The 22,503-nt window shown below is 36.0% G+C and overlaps 3 protein-coding genes across 4 annotated transcripts in view; 1 reads left to right on the forward strand and 2 right to left on the reverse strand.

Annotated features, from left to right (window-relative positions):
• LOC121408800 (sodium- and chloride-dependent glycine transporter 1-like) overlaps positions 1-22,503 on the reverse strand; it is a 46,142-nt gene continuing 23,639 nt past the window's right edge. For both annotated transcript variants that reach the window (XM_041600448.1, XM_041600458.1), the window contains exons 2-14: positions 20,240-20,492; positions 19,036-19,167; positions 18,146-18,377; positions 16,766-16,898; positions 15,823-15,957; positions 15,146-15,249; positions 14,549-14,673; positions 13,733-13,845; positions 12,576-12,716; positions 11,565-11,664; positions 11,002-11,102; positions 10,099-10,272; positions 1-4,100 (exon numbers count right to left, since the gene is read on the reverse strand). In XM_041600448.1, coding sequence (XP_041456382.1) covers positions 3,957-4,100; positions 10,099-10,272; positions 11,002-11,102; positions 11,565-11,664; positions 12,576-12,716; positions 13,733-13,845; positions 14,549-14,673; positions 15,146-15,249; positions 15,823-15,957; positions 16,766-16,898; positions 18,146-18,377; positions 19,036-19,167; positions 20,240-20,492 — 1,887 coding nt within the window. In that variant the 3' untranslated portion in view covers positions 1-3,956. The remainder of the gene's footprint in view (positions 4,101-10,098; positions 10,273-11,001; positions 11,103-11,564; positions 11,665-12,575; positions 12,717-13,732; positions 13,846-14,548; positions 14,674-15,145; positions 15,250-15,822; positions 15,958-16,765; positions 16,899-18,145; positions 18,378-19,035; positions 19,168-20,239; positions 20,493-22,503) is intronic.
• LOC121408822 (histone H4) lies at positions 4,518-5,102 on the reverse strand. Its single transcript, XM_041600479.1, has one exon. It carries the CDS (start codon positions 5,060-5,062, stop codon positions 4,751-4,753), a length of 312 nt encoding a protein of 103 aa, XP_041456413.1. The 5' UTR covers positions 5,063-5,102; the 3' UTR covers positions 4,518-4,750.
• On the forward strand, positions 5,818-6,424 carry LOC121408812 (histone H3, embryonic). The gene has a single exon (XM_041600469.1). The coding sequence runs from the start codon at positions 5,856-5,858 to the stop codon at positions 6,264-6,266; it is 411 nt and encodes a 136-aa protein (XP_041456403.1). The 5' UTR covers positions 5,818-5,855; the 3' UTR covers positions 6,267-6,424.

Here is a 22,503-nt window from a genome sequence, read left to right on the forward strand (position 1 = left end):
TATTATATATCTTCCGTATGAATAACACAAGTTATTCAGCTGCGACGGTTCAGATTATTCCTACTCCATTCTACAAAAATATTATTATCACCATAAAACATGCAAATATGTTTGATACCTGACCTTACTATTCAGTCAATATTATTTACATCACACATTTTACGTTCTAAAAGGAAAACGAGAGATAAAGATAAATTTTAAAATGTCCTCGGTCTTTGTTACTTGACGAGAAAGGAAATATTAGATGGATGTAAAATCACATGATGCATGACTTCTAATATTTACAACCAATAGATTAGCGAATTCCTCACCATGAACATGATGAAATTAACATCAAATAAAGAGGTTAAAACCACAAGATTCGAATTTCGCTTATAATGGCTTTTATAGAGTGTGTAGTTAGAACTGAAAAGGTTATATAAAACCATATTTTCAAAAAGAATGAAAAACAATATTTTGGACTATTCTTTCTCAATATTGCGCTCCATATTTACATATTTACATTACAAAAAGAGTATCCAAAAATAAAGTAAATCAAAAACATTGTGATACACTATCGCATACAGATAACCTCCTATATTCCTATTCATATTTAAATAAACTTCAAATACAAATTCTTTAAATTCCATCCAAAAGATAATTAACAATTATTATTTTAAGCTTCATGACTGGACGGCCCAGGTGAGGGATCTATTTATCTTTCACCCAATGAGCAACATAAGTAAATATTAATTTAATATGAATAATATCAACCAAGTAAAGTCAATGTATACAGGCACATGGAGTCTTAATATACAAGTGGAATGTGTAGTTAAAGAGAAAAAATAACTTCGCACACCATATAGTCTCAATTGACACACAGCACACTACTTCAAAGGTTACAAGCAGTTTGTAAATATCTTTTCATAATAGAAAATATTCTTTCTACCAATTACAACTAAAAGAAAAAAAAATTGTTGAGAACATATAGGCCCGTATTCTGAAGGGTTCAATTTAAAGTGTGGTCTAAGAAAGTTGTGGTTTAACTATGAATAGTCAATCGTGACGCAAATCTCTAACAGGTTGAAATGTAACAACATATTTGACACTCAAGTTAATCATAACTCTATGGAAATAATAACTCAAATGGTCTTCTTCACCAGTGAAGCATGGGGAAAGAGCGCAGCAAAAACAAGAAACAAACACGATGTACAGAATTTTGATATTTTCAACTTCCCATAATTCAAGCATAGTTAGTCCATGGCCTAACTTACTCCGAACTTCAGAGTACGGGCAATAATCTTTGTCCTTTTCATCAACTGTTGAAATTTTTACTTAAACTAAGTTCCTGGACCCCCCTACATAGCTTGATTGTTAATGAGACCATACGCTGATCAGTGAAGGTGCTATATACATCGTAGAGATAATATAATTCACACAAACACATCGCATGCAATAAAATGCTCAAATGTGAATATGTAGCACATATACCCTGTTCCAAACATTCATATTTGCAACCTTTTTTTAAATATCATAAAAAGTAATAAACTATAACACAATTCGAAAAACATATACTGTACATGTTACACTGTATCACCTTGTATTCCAATAAATGTTGAAGCTCCTTTAGCAATGAAAATCCGCATCAAGGAATAACCGTATATTTATATCATTCAATTACCAAATCACCTTGAAGAATTTGCATGAACGAGATACGTGTAGAAATATTGTAGTATCCAATTTGCAAAGATTCTTTTATGCTTTGAGTACAATCATCTACAAAAACAATTAACAACAAATATCCAGTTAAGCAGGGGTATAGAGCTTTTACAAGCTGATTCTGATTGTTCCTCATTCAAAAGAAATAGTTTCCAGCAGCAATGCATGGTGATAAATATAATAAAAAAAACTCAGATTTACAGCATACCAGACACATAAATTAATAAGACTTTTAAGTCTTGTTAATTCACAAATATTGAGAAAGCTTGTCCATCTCTGTCTTCTCTGCATACATTTGCTCTTTAACTGGTGCCACTCTTATTTATACTGTATTTCAGATACTCCTAAATATATAGTGTCCAGCACATGTTTGGCAGTTCAGATAGTTTGACCCCAAAGTGAAAAAATAATTCAAGTCAATTCAATTATAAAGGACTTAAAAGTTTGCAAGCTTTATTGCACATAACTAATAAAAAAATGTCAAAATATGATCCTATGTTTTATAAACCAATAGTTTCATACAATCATATCAATCTTATATTTTAGGAGAGAATAATGGGGAAGTGAGCAGTAAGGGACATGTACATGTAAGGGGGAATAAAAGGAGAGATTATTGTAATATAGTGTACATAACATTATATCGTTTTGTACTTCTGAAATGACAGGATATTTGGAGAACGATGTGTATAGTATCTCCTTGGTATATAGCACATTATATATTACTTTTACATACATAATCAGGGAAGAGGGTGGGGATGTGATGTTATAGTGCACATCATAATATCATATTACATTATTGTTTCTGGGTATATAAATTCTATATGTACCCTGATGAACCATATCAAGTTTGATTTCATATATTCATACATAACATAATAAATTTATTTGTGTAGTATATATATATATATATATATATACTACATATTGACAGCATATTTGAGAGATCAAACTAGTATAATCAAGCTCCTTGGTATAATACTTTTCACCTTCCAGTAATATTCTCAAACTATTTTATTAATCCCTCTTTGTGTCATATTATCTCCAAATAGCTCTTACAAGGTGGCTTAATATTCAATGGTAAATTATAATTAAAAAATATATATATTCTTGAACTTCAAAGTCTCAACTTTCAGACTCGTCTGCTCAGCCTATATTTGTAAAGTCTATATTCAGCGAAAGCTTTAACTTGCAGTCAAGGTATTTATCAATTGTAGCTTACATTTACATGGGTCTAGCTCCTATATAGCTGCATTTATTTGACCCTGTTAGGCTGTTATTAATATTTCACCTTTAAAGCGTTCTCAAAAATACATACATGTACAGTATAATATCAGTGTGAAGTTTACTTTAATACTGATGCTTTATCTACCACTGTTCCGTTGGTAAGCTGATGGTAAATAATCCATTATGTTGAATTATGGAGATCGTCCTTCCATTTTCTTTTCGTTTGTTTTTCTTCATTTTTTTTCTCATTTTTTCTTTATTTTTCATAGCAGGGATTCTGCATTTTTCACGAGTTTGGATGCATTCAAGAGTAGGATCACACAGTCTTATGTTGAAAACAAATAAATATTGACCGAATGCAGAGGGGGGTTGAGTTCTGGTATAGCCTATTTCCCGATCCTGCTGGTACCATGGGGGTCCTATACCCCACAATGATTGTCAAGTAGTGAAAAAAAATAATAAGAGGGGAAAATAAGATAAAAGGAATAAAAGAGAAGAAAAAAAATGGATTTGGGTGTCCTTGAAACCCCAAAGGATTTATCCTTAAAATCTTAAGGTGCCAGACACCTTCCGTGCCCTCATAACAATTTTTAAAAATGCCCATATCTAGTCAATAGATCAACATCCCCCCCAAAAAAAAAATGATAAATAAATTCAGCAAAAAACAAAGTTAACATTCCTTTAGCAGCACTTGTAGTTTTTTATTTTTTTATTTTATTGAAATATATTTATTCAGGAAAAAACACAAGATCAGTATAAAAACACTGTTTTTCATCAAGGTCCTGAAAAGGTTAAAAAGTTACATCAAAATTCTAAGCTGATATAAGAATACGACCAGCTGCATATAATAAGCTAAAAAAAAAAAGAATGACTACGGCAGTTCGTATTACGCAGTTTTATTGAGAATCAGTTTTATTGATACATTTTGTAGGTTTTTTTATTTTTAGATCCTTTTTCATAAAGGGAGTGGTGTTTTACACCCATTATATTCCTCATCGAATGCACCCCTTAAACTGAATGGTATGTTCCACACCTCAGACGAATGTATTGTTGGTTTCATCGAGCGTGCCGTGGGCGTTCTGAGAGCGGCTTGGCAGAGGTGGGAAACCGGCTTCTTTGCGATGATGATTGAGAACGGGCCCAAAGTCAACGGCAGGACGAGATGCCATTCGTAATTTCTGCATTGGAAAACAATTATATAATAAAGAGTGAGTACTTCTTGGCAGTTTCTTTATGAAAACCGATTGTTAAATTGTTGTGATAACACCTACAAATTTTATAACACCAAGCCGGTTCGTTTTTTTTTCAATAAATTACATTTTTTATTTGGTACTTAATGTACATGCAATGGGAAGAATATAACAAAATCTCGTTTCCAACATTGTATATGATAAAACACACACACCCATCTCAAAACAAATAATCAAAAACGTTCACTTGAAAAATAATTATGGGTGATTTGCGGTGTCAGGGAAGGTGGTTGGTTGATATTCTGTCAAGAAAAAATTGACAAGCAAAAAATAAACGAATATTAAGGTCTTCATTTCGAAATGAAGGTGTCAGAAATTTTTTAAAAATTCGGAATACTTTTTTGCTTTGTAACTGTAAGTTTGTAATGCAACATGTATTTGCTCAATATTCCGTGGATTCCACTTTCAACCATTTGCTGGAAATGGTGAATCTAGGCATTTTCTTTGGGAAAGGGGATTTGACTTGAGAACACACACACAAAAAAATCATTAATGACAGAAATATTCATTCGATTCTTTCTTGAGTATTTGGTGGCTCTAAAAAGAGCCGTTTTGCCGTTGGTCAGAAGTGTAACTTCTTAACCTCCGAATCCGTAGAGGGTACGTCCCTGCCTCTTCAGGGCGTAGACGACGTCCATGGCGGTGACGGTCTTCCTCTTGGCGTGCTCGCAGTAGGTGACGGCATCACGGATGACATTCTCAAGGAAAACCTTGAGGACACCACGGGTCTCTTCGTAGATGAGACCGCTGATACGCTTGACACCACCACGGCGGGCAAGACGACGGATGGCTGGCTTGGTGATTCCTTGGATGTTATCACGCAAGACCTTGCGATGACGCTTGGCGCCTCCCTTTCCGAGTCCCTTTCCTCCTTTACCACGTCCAGACATGTTGATAGTTTCTTGTTTGAGATTCAAACTGATAATTCGACTTTGCTATCCGTGCGGTATATATAGCCTTTATGCGAACGTGAGTGACCGCTCCTCTAATTCCTTTGTTCCGCGAATGCAGCAACCCGTCACAAAACGAACCATTTCTAATTTCCCGCCGACAACGAAACGCTACTCATGCATAATACATGAACCCGTTTACGGCGTGCGTTAGATTTTATATTGCCCTTAAATTACTCGAATGTTCGAAATTAGGATATACCCCCGATTACATACTGTGTATTTGATCATTAAGTTATGCTATAAGTATAAATAATGATGATAATTAATATATAATGATAAATATTTGAAATGAAAATAAACTTTGAGAAATACGTTATGGCCGTACTCCCTTCATGAATAATGCATGAGTCTTACGGTTGCCAAACATGATGGTAAATGAGAAATTTGTCATATTACTATTCGTTTATGAATAAATCAGTTACAAAATCATGTTAGTTGCGCAGGCTTTCACTTGTAGCAGAGAATTGCGTTCATATCTTTCATTCAATATCTTAGGAAATCCTCCAAAATAAGCAAAATAAGATTCAATTTTTCGAGTTGGAAGCGAACAGATGGACCGCACGACTAATGCGTAATGCATGAGGGCAGCGATCCGTAGAGGAAGCGACCAATGAGGAGTGATCGAACGTCTATTCACTGGTATCAGCCAATCAGCGAGAAGCAGTCTAGAGGTATAAATACGTCGCGGTTACTTTGAAAATTTATCAGTTGAATATCTGAAGAATCAACAATGGCCCGTACCAAGCAGACCGCTCGCAAATCTACCGGAGGAAAGGCTCCACGCAAGCAGCTCGCCACCAAGGCAGCTCGCAAATCTGCCCCAGCCACTGGCGGAGTCAAGAAGCCCCATCGTTACAGGCCTGGAACCGTCGCTCTCCGTGAGATCCGTCGTTACCAGAAGAGCACCGAGCTTCTCATCCGCAAGCTCCCCTTCCAGCGTCTGGTCCGTGAGATCGCTCAGGACTTCAAGACCGAGCTCCGCTTCCAGAGCTCCGCCGTCATGGCTCTCCAGGAGGCTAGCGAAGCTTACTTGGTCGGTCTTTTCGAGGACACCAACCTTTGCGCCATCCACGCAAAGCGTGTCACCATCATGCCAAAGGACATCCAGCTTGCCCGCCGTATCCGTGGCGAGCGTGCTTAAATTGTCTTTCTTTGACTGACATAATAAACGGCTCTTTTCAGAGCCACCAAAAGCTCAAGAAAGAATCAAATGATCGATCTTTTGTCTTTGTGTTTTCTTATCACGCACTGTACTTATCTGTTCATTTTAACACCCCTAACGGCCTAACCTAATTCTTTGTTCCCGAATTCCCGCCAAAATTCGAATGTGGTGACTGGTGTGTAATGATACGGTTAAACAAGCAAGCGCAAGTGACTTAGGTGTTTGTACACTCGTTGCAAGTTTTATACAGCTTTCATGACGGCAGAATCTCCATTCCCACCGAATATTTAAAATGAACTTTACTCTTCAGCTCAGTTCTGATTTTTTTTTTTTAGCAGTCCAAAGTCAACAATACTCAAATTCTCCACAATATTATTTCAGCAAGGTCCATACTAGGCGCAACTGCAAATATTAACCACCCCCCCCCCAGAAAAGGGTTAACTTCTAATGTAACTCCTCTGCTAGAAATTGAATGGAAACTGCTTATCATAAATCCAACGAAGATAGGCATGTAATATATCAAGAAAAATTATTGATATTGCATTCCAGTGTAAATGTAAGTACCACAACCATGGTAGAGCTCCATGATATATTTAGAACAGAGAATTGAATTTTCAAAATTTCTGAGGGAATCCATGCATAAAATTTTTAAAAATTTGTTTTGACATTTGAAATATTGTTTTGTTCCAATGATAATCTACTTCTACAACATCTACAAATCCTTTTACCAAAGCTTTAGACAGGCTTTAAATATACTGTCTCTACTACTATTCTGTTTTTATTGTTATCTGCATTACTGACTAAACCTTGAACACCACAGGTTTCAAAGCACATTCATGTAGATACATATTAAAAACATCTGACTAAACCTTGAACACCACAGGTTTCAAAGCACATTCATGTAGATACATATTAAAAACATCTGACTAAAAAACCTTGAACATCACAAGCTTCACAGCACATTCATGTAGATACATATTAAAAACAACATCTGACTAAACTTTGAACATCACAGGCTTTGTTCACAGCACATTCATGTAGATACATATTAAAAACAGCCCCGGGAAAACAGCATGACTAAACCTTGAACATCACAGGCTCCACAGCACATTCATGCAGATATTATGTATTAAAAAACATGTCCAAATTTGTACCGTGCACACTGAACATAACATAAACATTCCATCTAACACAGCACCCCTGGGGCATAACATACTAACATTAGTGACATGAACATATGGTAGCAAACCTTAAAGGTCAGTCAGTCTTGAAGATGCAGACGAATGATGATTTAAATAAAGTGTGACATTGTAAAGGTAGCTTGCACTATGGCTCATTTAACAAAGCTTTAGACAGCATCACCGGTTTTTTAATATATTGTCTATTATTCTGTCCTTTTTGGTCATTATCTGCATCACATATTGACGAAACCTTGAACATCACAGGCTTCACGGCACATTCATGTAGATACATATATACAAAAAAACCTCTTGAAACATGTATTGTGCACACTGAACATAATATCAACATTCCATCTAGAGCATGCTTGTAATACCACCCCTGGGGTCTAACACACTAACATTAATGACATACACGTATGGCAGCAAATCTTAATGAAGACTAATAAGAACAAGTGGAACGCCTCTGGCAGTCTCGCCTGCATTATGCCATTCGATATAACAGCAGTGCTGACTTTGAAAACAGCTATAGAATAATTATTCCTAAAAGGAAACATTGTATGATAATACAATACTATGTCCATTGAACCAACATGACCTTTGACCATGATCATGTGACCCAAGACATGTGCAATACATACTTGATTACCCTTATGTCTATATTTCATGAACTACATTTGTAGATCCATAAACTTTTTAGTTATGATGCCAAGTCAACAAATACCCCCAACACAGCCAATGTTCATTGACCTTAGTTCAGGGATACTTAATTGCTCTCATATCTAAGTTTCATGAACTAGATCCATAAATATTCTAAGTTATGACAATTCCACAAATACCCCTAACATAGTCAAAGTTCTTTGACCCTAAATGACCTTTGACTTTGGTCATGTGACCTGACACTCAGGCAGGATGTTCACGGATACTTAATTACTCTGATGTCTAAGTTTCATGAACCACATCCATAAACTTTTAGTTACGGTGGTAATTCAACAAATAACCCCAACATGGCCAAAGGTAAATAATACTAAATTACCTTTATGTCCAAGTTTCATGAACTAGGACCATATACTTTCTAAGTTATGATGACATTTCAAAAACTTAACCTTGGTTAAGATTTCAATTTTGACGATGCCGTCGCCAACACCGCCGTTGGCCTTTAGTCTCACTCTATGCAGGCGAGACAAAATGTACGACCAAAAATTTGGAAGATTATGGGTGTGCTCTAAGTTGATTTTCAAATTTAAACAGCAACATGAATCATGATTGAAAACCCAATTACAAAATGCAATACAATGAGAAACAAACGTGTGTTCAATGGCCCTCTTTCCAGTTGCGAAAGTAAACATCTTTTAGATTGCGATTAAAAGGGAAAATTAAAACACATTTTAAAAATTTAAAGGTGTGTTAGGGGACATGATCAGCTGAGATTTTACGACCTTCAACATCTTGAATGCAACACTGAACAGGATTGAGTTTTGAAATGTGTTTAAATTTGCTCTCACAGTGAAAGCCTACACCTACACAAGCTGGTACCAGCTAGAATTGACCTTTCTTGTTGGAAAGTCAACCTGCGCAGCAAGATGCGTAATTGAGAGTGGAAAATTTTGAATATGATCGAAGTATTATCAGCTTTATATCTTTGACACAGAACAGTGCACCGCCGATTGTGTCTGTGTTTTGTAGTTGAGATTTCAATCATGATTCATGTTTAAATTTTAAAAATGACATTGAACACACCCTAAATCTCTCCATATCTTATTTCTTAAGTCTTCATTTGTTTCTACATTTCAACACTGACGCACACCTCTTTGGATTATGTTTTAAAGTTTACATTCACACTTATCTTGTTTCATTAAATGTTTTTCTTCTGGACAACGTCACAAAATAATCGAACATTCACCTCAATCATAACACAATACAATCTGATTCATCATCAAAGACAATTACTGCTGCACAAGATAACAGATACATACACCAAGGACTTTCTTGCAAAAATTGGTTGTGGCCAATCAATTCTTAGATGACATAAAATATTGACCCTTTCAAAACCCGTAAGCAATCACAATACAGGATAGAATCCTGATAAATAATAATAATAATACGCATTTACACATGTATATAGCACCATTTATCTAGAAATATTCTATTCCGAGGCACGTTATTATTATTACCCGGCTTTAGCTCGAGCTGCCTTTCAGCGCTCATGCATTCAAGGAATTAATCCTGCCGGGTACCCATTCACCTCTCCTGGGTCGAGTGCAGCACAATGTGGATAAATTTCTTGCTGAAGGAAATTACGCCATGGATGGGGTTCGAACCCAGGACCCTCTGTTTCAAAGTCAGAAGACTTATCCACTGGGCCACAACGCTCAAAAAATTTCATAAGGAAGTGATTAAATAATATTTATCTTTAAAAGGTATGTTATTTCCATGGACATCAACAAATTACTGTGATGTCTGTGATGTCTTGCCAACATATCACCTACTAGGATTGGTTTCATGCATGAAATTAGCCACGAAAAGGAGGAAGTGCGTCGCTTGCTCCCTTTTATTATTTATTCTCTGCACAAGGATCAACATAGTGTATACAAATTATAATAGACTTGCTACTTTTCATCAAAAGGACTTACCTCCTTGATAGTGGCTGCATCTTGTTTCCAGATGAACCAGATAGCATAGACGATGATAGGAACCAATGAAACCACTGTCATCATCCATCCCATAGCTTCAGCCCAGCTAGGATAGGTGTAATGAGAGCCATATTTACTGGGCTCGTACATTACCAATGAAAAGATTATCACCACCTGTCAATAAAGGAATACATCTTATATTATATCCTACATAGATTGAATCCTGTATAGTGACTGGTTCAATAGCATCACGTGACCAAATATATTTCAATCTTTGAACTATGATGTTGCGTGACGTCAGACCTCGATATATTTTTCGCTATACCAATATTCTGACGTCACTTTTTCAGAAAACTGGATATTTAGTTAAACTCTTCGGCACACTGGCTAGCGAGCTCTCTCTCCCGGGCAAGTCCCGCAATGCAGTGCAGGTAATTGCCAGACCGACCTCGGATGAATACTTCCACTATACTTTCACAAAGGCTGATATATTTGTTTATTATAACATCAATATCATTGATTAGAGGGAAAATAAATCAATGAAATGCAAAGAGAAATGTTAATACCATGAACAGTGGCTAAGGATAATTATAAAGAAAGTAATTCTTATTAAAACATTGTAGACTTTAAACACTACAATGTTTGAATAACGGATTCAACTTTGAGATGATATTTCATCAAAATGATATGCTCTGAACATTCAATATAACATTAGTGATTCATTTAATCAGATTTCTTTGTCGGTTCAATGATCACAACAAACCCCTTTTTTTTTCTTTTTTATATTCTTACGATTCAGAGCCCAGACACAATTAAGAATTACTACACCACAAGTTTTACAATATTTTTTTCCAATAAAAATAGTCTCAATCAATTATGATATAATGCAGTATTATTACTTACTAATAAGAAAACAGGGGAGATGTATTTCCAGCAGGCCTTCCAGTAAATATTAAGACGGAATCCAAGCATAGCTTCAATATTATCAAGATATTTGTCTACACCTTGAAAGGGATAAATAAGAAATAGGTTTCTTTTAATGAATAATACTTTTCAAATAAACCTATACATTCATCCTAAAATATATATAATTTCACAACTATCAAGGGAGCAAAGTACGCAAAGTAAACAAAATTATACAAGTGGGAATGTGGAATAATATCAAATAATTTTGACTTGGTATGATGCAGAACAAACAAGACAACTATTACTTGTGATAAATTTCAATTTTCTATTATCAATTTTCATCAACTGCTATCATTCATTCACATATTCTATATTTGTAAAGTCAATTAAGATTTTTTTTTTTCATTTTATCATTATTTACTTTATCAACATAATTTATCTAATTTCATTGGAATTTAACTATTTCTAATTTTATTTATTCACATTTTTATTCACTCCTTTTTGTAATGGGGAGGATCAAATATTCTTCATATCTCTTTTATTATTGTTTTACAACTTACCATAGAACCAAGTGATGACGATAGTCTCAAACATTCCAATGAAGACGAGTGAGAGACCTCCTGAGAAATCATTCATCAGATTAACAAGGTACATCCCTCCCTATCAACAATAAACATATATATAGTTATTGATTTATTATATAAAGAATATTAGACATGTTATACTTCAATTGTAATAGACTATGATAAATCATCACTACTATATAAATGTGAGAAATCATACATGCACAACAGCTTTGGCAACTCTTGTACCAAGAGTATATGTTGTGAGAGGAATGTCATACATTTATCTACATGTATCTCTCTACCTATCTTTCAATCTCTCATTATCAATATCATGCACCACTTACTAAACTACTGCCTGGAGGCATGCGCCCACACACATGGTTGCTCATGGTACAGAACAAAACAGATTGTAATAATTGTTTGAACCAGACATGTGACTCACAAAACAGACAGAAACCCTAAAGGGAGTCAGAAAAAAAAATCCCCTTCGAAAGGGCAGGAACAGAAGAAGAGAAATGGAGTAGTGAGAGATAGAGGGTGGGGGAGGGAGAGGGGGAGAGCAGGAGAATAAGTGTTGGGGTGGGGGAGAGGGGAAGCTGTACAAAGACATAAACCCCTTTCACAAACCCAATTAAGCGGATAATATCCGCATAATTTGGTTGTAAAATTGGAGCGGGACCAGAGTTATCCGCATTATTTCGATGCTGCAATTATCCGCATAATAGCAGCATCGGGACCAGATTTTGGCTTTGTGAACGCATTTCCCAAGTAATGCGGATAATTGCAATGGTGCGTTGCCATGACAATTATCCACCTTTTTTCAGGTCGGGCGCTCGTAAAAAATAGTGCGGATTATTTTCGGAGTTTGTGAATGCAATTTTTATTGAATTATCCGCATTACTCTTAGGTGGATAATTGGAGGATGGGTTTGTGAAAGGGGTAATAGAGAAGATTGAGAGAGAGAGGGAGGAAGAGAGAGATAATAAAACATATTTTAAAACTCACCTCACAAACTAATGGTAAACCAAGAAGGAAGCATATGATTGACATTGTAAGAGTTATACACCACTTGTACTTTCTAAATTTTTTGTTGTATTTTTCAAGCTCATCGGCCAACCCTGTGTTTACAGTCTCAAACTGGCAGAACTGCAATGGAAAGAAAGACAAAATCAAAATATGAGCAGGCATTCAAGAACAAACTTCCTTTCCAAACCCATCTAAGACTGACCCCCCCCCCCAGTCATCCATTATCTAACGACATAATGCTTATCTAACGGCATAATACAGATCGAGCATACTGATCTTAAACAAATAGGAGTAATGCCAAAAATTTGTCAAACAAATTATAATTTCCTCCTATAAAAAAAAAACTCTTAATTTACGACATAATGCTTGTTATTTACCATCAAGCTGAGAAAAAAGAGGCATTGCTTGAAAAACTAACATTTGTGCAATATTTTGCTGATAGGTAAATTTACTGATAAATTCAAATAATATCTTATTCCTCTGTTCCCTCAAAACAAACACGGTCTCAATCGAATCAGGTTCACAATAGCTGACCTAGTATTTTTATTGATTTTTCCTAATGATTTGTATTTATAAACACAGCTGTTCTGCCAACTTGGAATAAAGAAGACATACATGGGAAACCGCTAAGAATGCCCATCATGTGTCTATGACACAGCTCTGTTACAACAAACTAAAACTAAAGGCTTAAAGAGAAATTCAAGTAGTTGCAGTAAACACTGATTTCATGAGAAAGTCTGTAAAACAAGGCTTAATTGTCAGTATATCATCAAGGATCTAGATCTGGTACAGTTACATACACTGAACTTTGTGAAATCTTGAAATCTTCGCTGAAAAATGTTCTCATCGAAGATCCCCAACACAGATAAGCGCACGTGGGACAGTGCATAATTATTGCTTTGAATGTTGGGCCCGACGCTTGACCCGAATCCTGTGCTTATTTGCTGATTTCTCACCAATTACACAATTTCTTCCAGAATCCTTTGGCACATACGTTCTATTTACACAAACAGACACTTTGGTGGTCATTTCATTGGATTCTGTACGAATGTATTTTGATATCGTTACCAAAACTAACATTTACCTTTAAATCAAAATGATTTCCAAAATGTCAAAAGAATTTGATTTTATTTTACCTGACTTCCGAGTCCCAACATGAAAAGCATAGTGAAGAAAAGAATAGACCAAAGAGGTGAAATGGGCATCCTAGCAATGGCCTCTGGGTAGGCTACAAATGCAAGACCAGGACCTGTATGACAAAAGAAGAATTAATAAGATCACCCATTAAATAATATTACAGCAGTAGAAAGATACATCATTTGAATAAAAATATTTTAGCAGTAGAAAAGGTTCATTCTTTTAACCTCAATTTATTGAAATGGGGAATAAGAAACCATTAAAAATTAAAATATTTTGTAATATCATTCATATAGGATATATTCTCAAAAGAGGTTTCAATTGTTCCATGTTACAAAACCATTGATTATGCTGATACATGTAATTATGAAAGTAAGCAAAGTAAAGTACCCCCCCTATAAGAGATCCCTGCCAAAAGACTAAAACATAGTGCAATGAATATGTCAAAAGTTAATATTTTGTGGTTCTGTCCAATAAGTTTCTATTCCATGTACTTTAAGCTCTACCAAGTACAAAAAATAGTTATAAGAGATATCTACACACATGTAGCTTTCCTTTGATGACAAATTCAAACAAAAATAAATAAAATATCAATTCAATTCAGCCTATTAATGACTCCCAAGACACCTCTCTTAATTCATCTCAACTTAACATGTATAAACTTTCATTTAAAAAATGAATAAAGGACATACAACGTTAGTCATTTAAAGGAATTAATCTCATGATATAGGCTGTAAATAATTCAACTTCAAGAATGGGATGACCCAGAGACGTTTAGATTTTTTTCTCCAATTATCAGGGAAGTTTGTCCATACCTGAAGTAACTATGTCTTCAACTGAAACACCTGCTTGTTTGGCCATAAAACCAAGTACTGAAAATATTACAAAACCAGCAAAAATACTGGTTAAGCAATTGATGACAGATACTATTAAAGCATCCCTGTTAGAAGAAAGAAAAAAGGAAAAATCATTAACTTCAAAGATACCATAGATTGCAGCTCGAGGTGATCTGAGTATATCATGAAGTGACAACTGGCAACTTTGGCACAATGAAGACATAAGGAAATTATGAGCATATAACTTAGAAATCGTTTTCAAATAATGGCTTGGACTTTTTACTTTTCCAACATAATTCCTGTGGATATTACGGTATGATACTTTCAAATCGTTATTTTCCATCTACTACTTACAAGTTGATTATTCATACCATCAAGATTAAGGAGTATTCAGAGGTTGCCTAATCACTTTATAATTCAAACACTGCAATAGAATTGTACAAGACCCATACATTCCAATATCATCAGACCAATAATTGACGGAAATCTCTTTCCATCTTAGCCAGGCTACATTTGCTAATGTCTGTTCTTAATCTGAATATCTGTATATTCAATATATTACCAGAAATACTATACCTGTAACAATTATTTTTCCATTTGTTATAACTTGATAGAGTATGAAGAGAACCGAAAGCCACACCTAAAGAAAAGAAGATTTGTGTTGCTGCATCTTGCCAAACCTGTATTGGTTGTAAAGATATTGGGAATTATCTTGTCTATCATACACAGAAGTTAAAAACATGGCGTAAACTGAATGAATTGGTTTTTACTGGCTTGGAATATTGATGTAAGCAGGAGTGTTATGCAAAAGGCCAGAAAGCTGAAGCTTAAGGCCTGGTCACACCGCCCGAGCGTTGTTGGAGCGGTCGTGGAGCGGAGAGAAAATATCATCACCGCTTGCTACCGTTCACCATTTTCGATTTCGATTGTTTGTTTTTGATTTTTATTTTTGTTTTCGATTATTTCCCCCAGTTTTGTGAGCGAAATTCGACCCACTTTCCCTACCGCTCCAACAACGCTCGGGCGGTGTGACCAGGCCATAAGGCCGGACTATCCAAGAACAGCTCAAAATCATGGTATTTTCATTTGAAATCTTCATGACATTGAATTTTACGAACCTAGAAGCAGTGTTATCTCCACTTAAAATCTCTCCTTCATGAGCACTTCAATGATGTTGGTAATAAAAACCCAAAGTTAATCTACTCCAAAACAGATGACGAAAACGCTACATAAGTTTATGAAATAGAAAGTACCTGTGGCTTTGCAAGTTTGACGATGTCTGGCTTCATGTAAAATATGATTCCATTAACAGCGCCATCAAGGGTGACTCCACGGATAAAGAGAATGAAGAGGACAAGGTAGGGAAAGGTACTTGTTAGGTATACCACCTGGTGAAGACAGAAAAGACAAAAATACAAAATAGCTGATAAACCTCTGAACAATACTCTCTTTGACAATCAATCTATGATCCTACCGAGGTTGAAAAAACTAATCAACATACATTACACCTTGTTGCAGGTATGATGAGAATAAAAATACATCAAAACTATATAAAATTGTGCGTTTTTAGGTACATGTGTGTGCAACTTGATGGTAATCCTGTATTTGATGCATTAGTAATGACATTCAAAGTGAGATCTTCAGCTTGACTCTCGCAGGCATCACCATCAATGTTTCAATTCACAACAAAGTCAAAGGGCACCATTATTTTCATGTAGCTTGTCAGTACTGAAAGATTTAATTTTTAGCAAGTCACGAAAGTAACACAGTAAGAAACCATTGCTTTTTTTGTCAATCAAAACCAAGATTTCACTGAAATTTACAATTTAGCCTGTGTAATTTTCAAAGAACACCCCCAGATGATTTTTTTTTACTGGATACTAAAAATTAGCAAACTGGATACTTACATCATGTGTACAGGATCCAAAAGAGAATATAACTTTCAAAGACAAATATCTACTACATATATACGACTCCAATAAAGGAATTGTTTTAGAACTCCAGCCAGTCATGACTCGGGTGGGTTTTTTTTTCTTGATTGTCGTTTTTTTAAGGCGGGGCAGCACTTGCAGTGATTCCTCATTTTGAGGGAAGCAAAGCAGTTGAGGCGGGCACTCGAGGTAACACCTTCATTGCCTTACGATAACACAAGCCCTGTGTTAGAGAGGTTTAAGATTACGTTAGTTGATAACCTACCTTTCCTGAGGTCTTGATACCCTTAATGAGACAGAGGAACGTGATGACCCATGCAGCCAACAGACAGAGAGCAAGCTTCCACTTGACATCACCAAGATCATGAACACCACTACTGATACCCAATACATGGTTGCTAAAATCAAAAGACATTTCACTTAAATTAACATTTTTGGATTACCTCCATTTAACTTGAACTTAACAAGTATAGCATACCTAAAAAGCAATTAGCATACAGTTTTGGACATAATTATTAGACCACTTTCCTACTAAAATCCCAAACTGTGAGTCTTATAATTATTTCACAAGCTGTGTGTTAAAACTTTGAATCTCCAAATTTAAAACTGTTGAGGAGTTCAGAAAAAAAGCTCCATTCTATCATTTTTGTGATTGTCTGAAAAAAAGGTCTTATAATTCCTGCAAACTCTTTCAAGGCTTTCTAAATAAAGACTTTTCTGAGCTTTCTATAGATACAAGGTTTTAAAAGCCCCACACTATGCTGGAATTCGAAGTGGATTGTTTGAACTTGGGGTCAACTAACTGTACCATACTACACACATTTACTACACAGTATAGTCAAATTTGCTGACGAGAGTTAACAAGCCCTTTTCTCTAGATGAGCATGAGCTCTGCCCCCCCCCCCCTCGAGGAAAACAAAATGTTGAGGCCTTCTGCTGACACGGTAATTTGCTTTGCTTGAATCAAGGGCAACTCATGATCATCAGTCCAAATCTTTAATAGTTCTACCCTTTCTTTGGGACTGTACCTTCTCTTGCTCTCTCTCTTTCTATCATTTTTTTCTTTTTGTTTCTTCCTGTCTGCTATTACCAACCCAGTATTTTTCTGTTTTTTTATTGTTTAGTTCCTCTAAGGTAGTACAGACATTGTTTCTTGGGCAGCACCATGGGGAGTACAGTATGTGACAGGGCCTAAGAACATGGTTCCAGCTCCAGTGACAACATTTGCTCTGATGGAAAGTTTGCATGTTGTGGAGTGTTTTGTGGCCCAGTGGATTAGTCTATTGACTTTGAAACAGAGGGTCGTGGGTTCGAATCCCAGCCATGGCGTAATTTCCTTCGGCAAGAAATTTATCCACATTGTGCTGCACTCGACCCAGGTGAGGTGAATGGGTACCCGGTAGGATTCATTCCTTGAACGCTTTAGCGCCTATATATATGGCCGCTCAGCTACAGCCGGGGAAATAATAATATACCAAAGTATATTTTCAGCGCCTTGAGCACATAATCAATGTGGATTTGGCGCTTTATAAATACTCTATATTATTATTATTATGTTAAGCCAAACATAAAACCTATCCTCCAAAACTAACTAAACCCTAATCCTCAGCTTTACTCATTTACTTATGAAGCAAACATGACTTACTAGAAATATTCCTCACTGGGAGGTTTTGGGTTTAGCAGGGTTGTGAGGTTGAAAGTTGTGTTATCCTTTAATCTCTCACTGGTACAGTTATCTGTGTTCCAACCATGTCCGCAGCTTGCCCACGGTAGGACAGACGTCAAGGAGGAGAAGAGATAGAAGATGGTGTAGGCCAGGATCACTTGGTAGTAGATCGATACCAAGAAACAGATGATCAACATTCCGTAACCAATACCTGCAATGGTGTTCATAACAGATCAAAATTAACTTTTAGTTGAGTTTCTTCTGCTTTCTTTACTTTCACTGTATGAAGTTAAACTGAGAACAATCTTTAAACCAATGAACAAATCATATTTGAGCTTTATTTATTGTTAATCCCCTGATGTGAGCATATCTAAATAAAAAAAATATAGGACTCTCGACGATAAAAAAAAAGGAACAAGGAGAACCAAAGAAGACATGAAAAAACAAGTGGAAGAGAGTAAAAGGGTCGGTTGAGGATTAGTCTATTGTGCAAACTGCAAACCCTTCGCTCGAGTTAAGGGTCTGAATGTGCACCCTACTCATGCCTTGTGTGCTGAAGGCCCTCAAGCTCAGCAAAGTTTAGTATGTGCTAGTCTTTGCATGGAGACGCACTTGTTGATCAAAATTTCAATCAGGGTCTGTGCCTGCAGACTAGTTGAGGATGGAGGATGCACTGGAATTGTGCAAAATGGAGGGAAGGGGTAAGAGCGATTGCTGTTAAGGTGAGGCAAACCCTATTAACCCCCGTTCAAGGAAGGTGGGGGGTTAGAACTTTGCACTACTAAATGCAATCTGTACAAAACAGTAGCAAGATTAGAAGAGCTTTAATCAATAAAGGTGACACACTAGATTTGAGGACATCAACCTACCTTTGAACATGGGGCAGATCTTCCAGATTCCAAGACATCCCACACTAGTGAACTGACCAAAGCTCATCTCAAGGAGGAACAATGGAAGGCCAGCCAGGACCAACATCAGGATGTAAGGAATCAAGAAAGCACCTGAAATATGATAGGAATCAAAGTGTTAAATAATATCTTTTACTCCTACAGTACTTGGTCATGTTGAATAAAAGCTACCAGCATGTTAATTACCATACACAAAAAAATAAAATATGTACATAATATAGAAAACACCTCATTCAGAAATCATCTCATTATCATTATCGTGGTCCCTATACAAGTATGTACATATATTGTACCAATGCTGATCAAAGGAAGATCTACAAATATATCATATGGCATAGATATAGTAATATATTTCACATAAAAACCTCTTCATGTGACATGAATGGCTTCCACTTATCAAAACATCTGTTTCTGACTGCCTTATGACTATCCAGTGATTATTCTCTGATTAAGAACTTGTCGAATTAACTGCTCCCGTTCTGTTTTCAATGTCTGGTAATCAGAAGAACGATTGGATTCATAGCAGTTTGGAGTCAAAACTGGAGTGTTTTGTGGCCCAGTGGATTAGTCTTCTGACTTTGAAACAGAGGGTCATGGGTTCGAATCGAAGCCATGGCATAATTTCATTCAGCAATAAATGTATCCACATTGTGCTGCACTCAACCCAGGTGAGGTGAATGGGTACCCGGCAGGATTAATTCCTTGAAAGCAATGAGCACTGAAAGGCAGCTCGAGCTAAAGCCGGGGTATTACTAATATTAACAATGAGCCTCGGAATAGATTATTTCTATATAGATCACTCTATATAAATGCCTATTACTGTTATCAATACAACAGAAATTGCAGAGCTGTAGGCTTTTAAGTACCAGGTTCATGGAAAAAGGTGGAATTTTCAGAAGTTTTAGTATTCTAATGAAATTGCACTCTGCTATAAGAGGCAAATATTTGGCAATGCATTACACTTTTTATGAACTGATACTGTAATCTAAATGAGGCAAGACAATTATCAAATAATTTCATTTATCATTTAATTTTTAGTTATCTATCAATCATTACTTTACAAATTATTTAATCAAGGATGCTCCTTGATCAATTAATCAATAGAGTTAAGTGGGAAATGTAAAAATCTGTACTCTCTTAACGAACTGAATGAAACAACACTTACCACCTCCATTTTTGAAGCAAAGGAAAGGAAACCTCCAGACATTTCCAATACCAACAGCATAGCTCACACAGGAGAGGAGAAAGTCAACCTTACTTCCCCATTTCCCTCGAGCTTGGTCATCTTCGTTGTCATATGGCTCGATGTCTTGACCGGCTGATACGTCATTCAAACTCACATACTTTCCATCAGGACCGTTCTTGAGGTTCGGTTTCTCGATCAGAGGATCTGGAGATGCTCCACCATCGAGAGCATTCTATGGATTCAAAAAGAAAAACATGGACAAAGGAAATATAATCATTAGTAGGCATATAACAATTATTTGTAAGACAGAGGTGATGTTTTTAACTGGTGACCTGTTATTGGTTCCCAAGTCATACTCTTTTAAAATATTTTTTTTAAAGTACCCGTCATCTAAAGTGGAAATGTGAACTTTATAGATCTGATTCAATTTGTGTTATTGTATTGTTGTTAAGATTAGATTGACCAGGCCTGTACGGGGCCCCCAAAAGAGGCCTACTTTTTACCTGATTAAAAATGATACATTTTTACTTTCCCTTCATTTTCTTAAAGGTCAAGTCCACCCCAGAAAAACGTTGATTTGAATAGAGGAAAATCAAACTAGCATAACAATGAAAATTTCATCAAAAAGTTAGGACATTTTAATTTTTTGCTTATTTTCACAAAACAGTGATATGCACAACTCAGTGACATGCAAATTAGAGAGTCGATGAAGTCCCTCACTCACTATTTCTTTTGTTTCTTTTATTGTTCGAACTTCGAAGTATACAATTTACACACACAGACACACACGCTGCATCTGGCACTGTTGTTAGAAATCAAGTCTTTGGAAAATATCTGACTGTCTTGGATAAATTGATGTAGAATATTTATCAAATACAGATCAAATTTCTACAACCATCAACAAACTTTACACACCCACAAATAACCACTATAATGTATATAGTCTCTTGGCTGAATTCCAAGAATGAGATATTTTTTTAACAAGATCTATTTAAAACTCATTGGTCTAGACATCCAAAACGGAACATTGATACATAAAGGGGAAATGTTTTTATCATCAACCAGCAAGGCGCGGCTTTCATTCATATGAAAATTATCTCAATACTACTTTATTGAATGTGAAAACAAATCGCCGCGGATCGGGTTTTGGACGCGAGCCAGCAAGACGATTTGTCTTGGTAAAAAAAAAAGACGGCTTGTCTATCCGATCCGACCCCGGGAGAATGCGAGCGAGACGATAACGGCAGATTTCATATCGATTCCCCATTTCCCCCTCTCTGAATCATCGACCAAGGGCAAGGATATCAAACGATTCACTTCCGGGTTGCATGAAACCCCTCTCAATCACACCGATTCGTGTTTATTCTTGTTTTTACATCGTGACCAGTAGATTTCTTATTTAATTAACATTTGTCAAACACGCATAGTCGCGCACCTAGAATATTTGATAGCGTTCTCATAATCAGATATTAAAATTGGACAATTAATAACACTTTTAACCATTTAAAACGAAAAAAAAAAAATCACGAAGTTCTTTCGAACTCGTGTAGAGCTAATATTGGTATTGAGAATTAACCTCTAATGGAAATGAGAAAGTGTTTACCGACGAGTTGTTTGATCAGCGTTTGATTGCGTAGGCGATTCGGTTAGCTTCATGCGCACACCGTCTCTTGAATATCGACCTGGGGCCTATTTACCGCATGGTGACCTATCACATGCCTACACTTACACCTCGCATTCATATGCATTTGTTTCACAATCAAATGACCAAAGAAAATTTGTTGCAATCCACGACTGTCTGTTTCCTGACCGGGCAACTACCCGGTACACGGATCCCATTTGCAACTAAAACCCTTTGTCGGAAATAGGCCTCTGTAATTATCAAAAATGTAAATATCATAAACACATATACAATTATACATAGATTACCAGAACAGTGGTATCACATAACAACAACAAAAATTGCATCTACATGTAATAGACGACATCACTTAGTGAACTTTTACATTTTATTAGCCTATTTGCATTAATACACCAGACTTCCGAAAATGACGTTTTGTTTGATTAAAAATTGTCTGATTACAGGCTTTTACGTCAACGAACACTTATCTTATTAAAATATTTGTCTACCTTTAGCATTTATATAACGCTAATCATATCGTTTGAAATACTATCGGCATTTGATTGTTTTAATTTCGTGAACAGCTGTGAGCATGAACGAGGAAAAAAAATCAATTCCTCCT

Source organism: Lytechinus variegatus, chromosome 1 (assembly GCF_018143015.1).
Source record: "Lytechinus variegatus isolate NC3 chromosome 1, Lvar_3.0, whole genome shotgun sequence".
Classification (NCBI taxonomy): Eukaryota; Metazoa; Echinodermata; class Echinoidea; order Temnopleuroida; family Toxopneustidae; genus Lytechinus; species Lytechinus variegatus.

Excerpts from the sequence above, each read along its gene's own strand:
- LOC121408822 (XM_041600479.1), bottom strand. The coding sequence starts at position 5,062 with ATGTCTGGACGTGGTAAAGGAGGAAAGGGACTCGGAAAGGGAGGCGCC.
- LOC121408812 (XM_041600469.1), top strand. The coding sequence starts at position 5,856 with ATGGCCCGTACCAAGCAGACCGCTCGCAAATCTACCGGAGGAAAGGCT.